This window comes from Eimeria tenella, genomic scaffold (assembly GCF_000499545.2).
Source record: "Eimeria tenella Houghton genomic scaffold, Eth_scaff10, whole genome shotgun sequence".
Classification (NCBI taxonomy): Eukaryota; Apicomplexa; class Conoidasida; order Eucoccidiorida; family Eimeriidae; genus Eimeria; species Eimeria tenella.
In genome coordinates, this window is record NW_013541458.1 from 420234 (window position 1) to 427235 (window position 7002).

Here is a 7002-nt window from a genome sequence, read left to right on the forward strand (position 1 = left end):
TGAGGCTGCTGCTGTGGCTGTTGCTGCTTGTCTGCAGCGCCAGAGCTGGGACGTATGCGGTCTTCGGGAAGCGTCCGTGCCTCAGCAGCAGCAGCAGCAGTAGCAGCAGCAGCAGCAGCGACGATGGCCCTCCTGTTCACTTCTTGCTGCTGCAGCAAGGAGCCGCCCCTGAGCCTCTCGGCCACGCGCTGCTGCATTTTCTGCTGGCTCCCAGCGCTGCAGCAGCAACAAACAGAACAGCAGCAAGCACAGCAGCAGCAGCCACAGTTCCATCAGCAGCAGCAGCAGGCGGAAGGCATCTTTTGATACACACAAACCAAGCTAGCGCCTACAAATCAGAATTTAGAGCTTAGGGTTTAGGGATTAGGGTTTAGGGTTTAGGTTTGGGGGCCTTTTCCGTACAGTAGCCGTGCGGCTTGCGCCCGCATTAGCGCCGCCCTGGCTGGAATCTGCTGCTGCTGCTGCTGCTGCTGCTTCTGTTGTTCCTGCATTTGCTGCTGCTGCTCCTGATAGTGGTTCTGTGGTTCTTGCGGTTGTTTCTGCTGCTCTCGTTGCTGCTGCGGCTTTTGCTGCTGCTGCTGCTGCCGTTGCTGCTGTTGCCGTTTGGCTTGCTGCATCTGCTGCTGTGGTCGTACTTGGCGCTGCGTTTGCTGCTCCATATTGTGTCGCTGCGTGCACGGCTTCCCCTGCTGCTGCTGCTGCTGCTGTTGCTGCTGCTGCTGCGTTTTAGCCCGTCGCCAGCACTCTTTCCTTACGACACTTGTCACATAAGAGAAGTCCGGAAGTTCTGCTTTGCTGCTGCGCTGCAGCACAACTCTTTCTGGGCGCCGCCGCAGGAACCTTGAGGGGCCCCTCGCCGTGGGGGCCCCGCCGGGGGCCCCCTGAGACGCTGCTGCTGCTGCTGCTGCTGCTGCTGCTGCTGGGGGCCCCTTACCATTCAGAGAGAAGCCCAGGGTGTTCTCGTCGTCGATGCTGCAGAACTCCTGAGACCCAGGCCCCAAGTCTGTAGACAGACTCATCCTGCTGCTGCTGCCGCTGCTGCCGCTGCCGCTGCTACTGCTGCTGTATAGGCTGGTGCTGGCTGCAGCAGCAGCTGGAAAGGAAGAGGACACCCAAGGGGCCTCTCTAAGAATGCCCCGCTGCTGCAGCATCTTGGCTATCGTCGGCACGATTTGCTGCTCCTGCGGCGGCAGCGACAGCGAGTTGCGCGCGCTGCTGTTGCTGCTGCTGCTGCTGCTGCTGCTGCCGCACCAGTGTGGATGATCCGACTCACTTTCATAGGAACGCAGCTTCGCTTCGTAAGGCCCCTCCTCTTGCTGTTGCTGCTGCTGCTGCTGCTGCACCGTCGTGGATGGCTGCTGCTGCGGGGGCCCCTGCAGCACAGCTGCAGCGCTGCTCTTATGGGGGCCCCCCAGCTGCGGCCCCTCGGGGCTCCTGGGGCCCCCAGCAGTCTCACAAGGAGACACGAAGTTGCTTTCATCCACAGCAGCGCTTCTTAATAGCTGCTGCTGCTGCTGCTTTTGTTGTTGCTGTTGCTGTTGCTGCTGCTGCTGCTGCCACTGCTGCTGCTGCTGCTGCTGCCACTGCTGCTGCTGCTGCCACTGCTGCCGCTGCTTCTGCGCTTTTGCCTGCAGGGCAGCTGCTAAAGAGCTTCCCTCATCTTCAGTGCTGCTGCTTCGATTTGTATCTGCAGCATCTTCGCTGGAGACTGCTTCGTCTGTTGCTGCTGCTGTTGCTGCTGCTGTTGCTGCTGCTGCTGCTTCACGTGGCATCAACAGAGCCTGCTCTCGAGAGCCCAGCTGCTGCTGCTGAAAGTGTTGCTGCAGCTGCTCTTGCTGTAGCAGCTGCAGCAGCTTCTGCTGCTGCAGTCGCTGCTGCTGCAGCTGTTGCTGTTCCTGCAACTGCTGTTGCAGCTTTTGCGGTTGCAGCAGCTGCTGCTGCAGCAACTGCTGCTGCTGCAGTGGCTGCTGGTGCTGCAGCGGTTGCTGTTCCTGCAACTGCTGCTGCAGCAAGTGTTGCTGCAGTAGCTGCTGCTGCAGTAACTGCTGCTGCAGTGACTCTTCCTCAGAAACCCAACTGCTGCTTGCAGCAGTTGTGTCTCTCTGCATTGGGGGGCCCCCAGGGGCCCCCGGGTCTGCTGGTCGGCGCCTCGGGGGTAGAGGGGCCCTTTGTGGCTGCAGCAGCTGAGGCTCTTTTGGAAGAGAGCTAAGCAGCACTGTTTGCTGCTGCTGCTTCTGCTGCTGCTCTTGCTGCGGTTGTTGCTCTTGCTTCTGCTTCTGCTGCTGCTGCTGATGTTGCTGTCGCTGCTGTTGCTGCTGTTGCTGCTGTTCCTTTTTCTTTTGCTGCTGCATCTCTGGAGGCTGGCGTCTTTGCTGCTGCTGCTGCTGCTGCTGCTGCTGGGGCAGCGGCACAACTTGCTCGCATTTCTGCTGCTCGGCTTCTCGAGGGTGGGGCCCTCTTTGTCCCTGCTGCTGCAGCGGCCACTCAAATACCTGCCAGCCATCAGCAGGCCCCAGAGGGGCCCCTCTGGGGGCCCCCCGGGGGGACCCTTGGGGACCCTCATAAGAAGGGCCCCTATGGGGGGCCCCCATCTGATGGGCTATCGACGCAGCGCCCATTTCTGGGCCACTTTCACTGCGGCGAGCAGCAGTAGGGGGCCCCTCTTGGGGGCCCCCAGCTCGCGAGACCTGCTGCGAGCTAGGGCCCACATTTGGGGGCCCCTGGGGCACACTTGGGGGCCCCTGGGGCCCTCTTTGGGGCCCCTGAGGGGCTTTGTAAGCTTCAGGGCTGTGGGCTTTTGGGGCCTCCTGGGGCCCATCAGCCCCCAGGCCCCTCTTCGGGCCACAGGGCCTCGGCCGGGTCTGGGGCCCCCGCCCAAAGGGGGGGCCCCCGGACTGCGCTATTGGGGGCCCCTGGGGCCCCTGGGGCCCCAGGGGCCCCCGGCGCCCCCGGGGCCCCTGGGGCCCCAGGGGCCCCCGGCGCCCCCGGGGCCCCTGGGGTAATCGGGTCCCTTGGGGCCCCAGCGCAGATTGGGGCCCTTGAGGCCCCTCGGCAAAGGGGGCTCCGGGGGCCCCTTGGGGCGCCTCCTCAAAATGGACCCCTCGGGGCCCCAGGGGCCCCCGGGGTCCCTGGGGCCCCTGGGGCCCCGGGGGCCCCTGGGGCCCCCATGGACCTTTGGGGCGTTGGTGAGTTTGTTGCTCCTTGAGGCCCTCGGCCTGCGGGGCCCCCTGCTGCTGCTGAAGCCTCGGGGGCCCCTGGAGACAGCCAAGGCTGTGAGGGTTTGGGGGCCCCTCAGGCGCCCCCGGGGGCCCCGGGGGCCCCTGGTGTTGCTGCCACAGAAGCTCTGTGTGGGGCGCAGGGCCACCGCGGCGCTGCTGTTCAGCTCCTTTGCTGCTGCTATTCTTGCTGCAGCAGCGGCAGCAGCAGCAGCAGGCCCTTTCGAGGGCCGCCGCAGCTGCTGCTTGGGACTCTGGAAGCAGCAGCAAACGCTTCAGAGCTTCGTGTACTGCTGCTGCTGTTGCAGCTGGCAGCAGCATCAACATCTGCTTCACAGTTAGCTGCAGCATTTGGTCCTCTTTCAAAACAAAACCTTGCCCGTCGGGGCCCCCCAGGGGGCCCCCTTGGAGGCCCCCAAGGGGGTCCCCGTGGGGGCCTCTAGAGGAACAACTTACGGGGCCCCTTCGGGACTCCTCTGTAGAAGTGGGTGGGCCTTCAGAGGGCCCCCTGGCGGGGCTATGAAACAAAGGGCCCCCCTTGTGCCCTAGGGGCTCCTCAGGACCCTCAAGGGGACCCCTATGACTCTGATAAAACCCTCGAGGGGCCCCTAGGGGCCCCTCTGGAGGGCCCCCAGAGGCGCCCGCAGGGGGGCCCCCCAGCCAGCCCGCCCCAAGAGGCCCTGGGGGCCCCAGCCCTGCAGGGCCCTCAGGGCTGGGGTCCCCCTGGCCAGTTTGCTGCAGGCTGCGCTGGCCCTCATGTCTAGGTGGGGGCCCCCGAGGCTCCCGGGGCCCCAGGGGACCCTGGGGGCCCCTTAGGTCCATCCCTGCAAAGGGGTGGGGGCCCCCATACTCTGGGGGCCCTTCTCTCTTCAGACTGTTTCCAAGGGGTCTAAAAGAAGGGACTCCGGGGGCCCCAATGGGCGCAGGGGGCCCCCGAGGCCCCGGGGGCCCCCCGGGGCCCCCTGAGTGGCCCCCGGAAGAGGACCCTTTCAACGTGGCCGTCATCCTGGGGGCCCCTGGGTCTTCATGGTCTCTGGGGGCCCCCTTAGGCCCCTTTTGGGGAAAAAAGGAGCTTCTGCTGCAGCTGCAGGGGGGCAAAGGGGAGAAAACGAGAAAGCAGCAGCAGCCGAAGGTGCACTAGGGAGCTGCTGGGCCCCAGCAGCAGCAGCAGGGAGAAAATGAAAAGAAAATAGAAGGAAATGGTATTATTTCAGGGAAAGCGGAAAGACAAAGAGGGAAAGAGGCCAGCGGTCGCAGCGAGCGACGGCGGCCGTACACCGCAGCAAAACACTGGATTAAACCCTCTCCAGCACTCCGTCTTTGAAAATATAATATTATAAGGTTTAATTGTTTTTTTAAGTTAAAAATTCAAAGAAAAACGGCTCCAAATCGCCCGGTGTACGTACACCTCAAGGTGTCGCCACCGGCGCCGCCACTCGCCGCCCGCGCGCCTCCGGCCCCCCCGGCCTTGATTTGGAGCTGGTATTTATTTAAATTATATTCTTTGCAGTTAATTTCATCAAATTAATTTAAAATAAAAGTTTAAATGAGATTTTACTCCTTTTGTTTTCGTTTTCACCGCTCTGCTGCCGCCGAGACCCTCGGGCGCCGACTACACTGTCCGCAGCCGAACGCCAGACACCAGGGGCCCCTCCTGCTGCTGGTGCTGCTGCTGCTGCAGCTGCTGCTGCTGCTGCCTTCCTGGAGAGGAATAAGCATGTGAAAGCATCGCAGAAGCCATCAGCGGTAAAGCATTGCAAAGCCCGCAGCAGCAGCAGCAGCAGCAGCAGCAAAAGCGCTCCTGCAGCAGCAGCGGCAGCAGCGACAGCTGCTGCGGGAATGGTCGCTGCTGCTGCCGCTGCTGCTGCTGCTGCTGTTGCTGCTGCCGCTGAGCCAAAGCAGCTGTTTTTTTTAGTGTGCTTCTTTTTTGTCTTTTCTCCTCGCAGATCTGTCAAGACAACTACCGTAGGCAGTTTGTTATCAACCTTACGGAAGCAGCAGCAGCAGCGGCGGCAGCAGCAGCAGCAGCAGCGGCAGCAGCAGCAGCAACGGCAGCATCAGCAGCAAAAGCGTTTGCACCTGCTGCAGCACAGCTTCGACAACTCACCAGAGCAAGCGGCTCAAGAAGCCCTTAGAACGGACACCGTTGCCAGCAGCAGCAGCAGCAGCAGCCGCAGCAGCAGCCGCAGCAGTAGCCGCAGGAGCAGCCGCAGCAGCAGCAACAACAGCCGCAGCAGCAACAGCAGCAACAACAACAACAGCATCTGCCGCAGCAGCAGCAGAAACCGCAGCAGCAGCAGCAGCAGGAGCAGCCGCAGCAGCAGCAGCAGCAGCAGCAGCAGCAACCGCCGCAGCATCATTGGCAGCAACTCTACTCTGTCAAACGGGGGCCACGTCACATACTTGGCTTGTGGGGCCCTCTAGAGGCATCAGCCCTTCAGGACTCCTGGTTTGTAGATCTGGGAAGCAGCAGCAGCAGCAGCAGGAGCAACAGCAGCAGCAACAGCAACAGCAACAGGGAACACTGCAGCGCGAGCTACTTCAGCAGCAGCTGCTGCTGATGCTGCTGCGCGCCGCGCTGCTATCGCCGTCTCCTCAGCCGCAAAGGCGACGCCGGAAGCAGCAGCAGCAGCAGCAGCGGAAGCAGCAACGGGAGCAGCAGCAGCAGCGCCACTGGCATTACACAGATAAATACTAGCGACAAAGGAAGCAGCAGCAGCAGCAGCAGCAGCAGCAGCAAATGGCTCGGCGTAAGGGTCACGCAGCAGCTGCCTCTGGAGACCGCAAAGCCTCGGCACCTGGATTGCCCGAAGCAGCAGCAGCTGCTGCTGCTCCAGCAGCTGCTGCTGCTGCGCCTTCTTTGCAGCTGCTGCTGCCAGAAGCTGACAAAGACGGGGCAAATGGCATGCCCAACACTGCAGCTGAGGCTGCGAGCAGCAGCACCCCCAGCAGCAGCAGCACCAATAACACCAACAGCAGGAGCAACAACAATAACAGCAGCAGCAGCAGCAGCAGCAGCGGCAGCATTTCCTTGAGTAGGGAGCAGCAAACTGCTGCTGCTGGCCAAGTGTCCTCTAAGGGACTCTCCCCTGCAGCAGAGGATCCAGGCGGGGCCCTCTCAAGTTCAGGGGAAGTGTCTCCTTACAGCAGCAGCAGCAGCAGCAGCAGCGGGAGCAGCAGCGGGAGCAGCAGTTCCCCCGCGGCCTTCGAGGACTGCCGGGAGACCTCGGAGGAGAACAGCAGCAGCAGCAGCAGCAGCAGCAGCAGCAGCAGCAGCAGGAGCGCGCCGGTGGGGGCGCCGGCGTCGAGCGTGACTGCGCAGAGCGTAGCAGCAGCAGCAGCAGCAGCAACGGCGCTGGCAGCAGACGCAGCAGCAAACGCAGGCAGCGTGGACTTGCTGTCGGTGGCGTTTCGAGTGCAGCAAGACCTGCGGCTGTCGCCGCTGCAGCGGCAAGTTGCTGCGCAGCGCGCTGTTGCTGCTGCGCTGGAGCAGCAGCAGCAGCGCTTCCGCGGCCGCAGCAGAAAGGGGCGGCTGCTGTGGGCAGCAGGCCGTGTCTTCAAAGGAGACAGCCACTTCATTTTTGCTTTGCCAATCTTCTGTCTCCTTTTCGTTTGTGTCTGCTGCGAGGCAGCACTTTATGTCCTCGTGCTGCTGCTCTCGCTGCTGCTCGAGATCTCCTTCTTCAGACTCCATTCAGCAGCAACCAGCTTCAGGCACTACCAGCAGCAGCAGCAGCAGCAGCAGCAGCAGCAGCAGCAGCAGCAGCACCACCAGCAGCACCAGCAG

General features: G+C 62.6%; 3 protein-coding genes across 3 annotated transcripts in view; 2 read left to right on the forward strand and 1 right to left on the reverse strand.

Annotated features, from left to right (window-relative positions):
• Nucleotides 1–4037, reverse strand: part of ETH_00013210 (uncharacterized protein) — a gene marked incomplete at both ends in the record, with an annotated part of 6164 nt that extends 2127 nt beyond the window's left edge. The window contains 2 exons of the mRNA XM_013372568.1: nt 1–216; nt 403–4037. Of these exons, the coding sequence (XP_013228022.1) occupies nt 1–216; nt 403–4037 (3851 nt within the window). The remainder of the gene's footprint in view (nt 217–402) is intronic.
• A 94-nt stretch (nt 4038–4131) lies between these two features.
• On the forward strand, nt 4132–5913 carry ETH_00013215 (uncharacterized protein; the record flags this gene model as incomplete). The annotated part of the gene is made up of 2 exons (XM_013372569.1): nt 4132–4347; nt 5185–5913. The coding sequence occupies 2 exons, from the start codon at nt 4132–4134 to the stop codon at nt 5911–5913; spliced, it is 945 nt and encodes a 314-aa protein (XP_013228023.1).
• Nucleotides 5914–5955: 42 nt separating this feature from the next.
• The window catches only part of ETH_00013220 (patatin-like phospholipase domain-containing protein, putative), a gene marked incomplete at both ends in the record, with an annotated part of 8265 nt that continues 7218 nt past the window's right edge, over nt 5956–7002 (forward strand). Inside the window, one exon of the mRNA XM_013372570.1 lies at nt 5956–6766. Coding sequence (XP_013228024.1) covers nt 5956–6766 — 811 coding nt within the window. The remainder of the gene's footprint in view (nt 6767–7002) is intronic.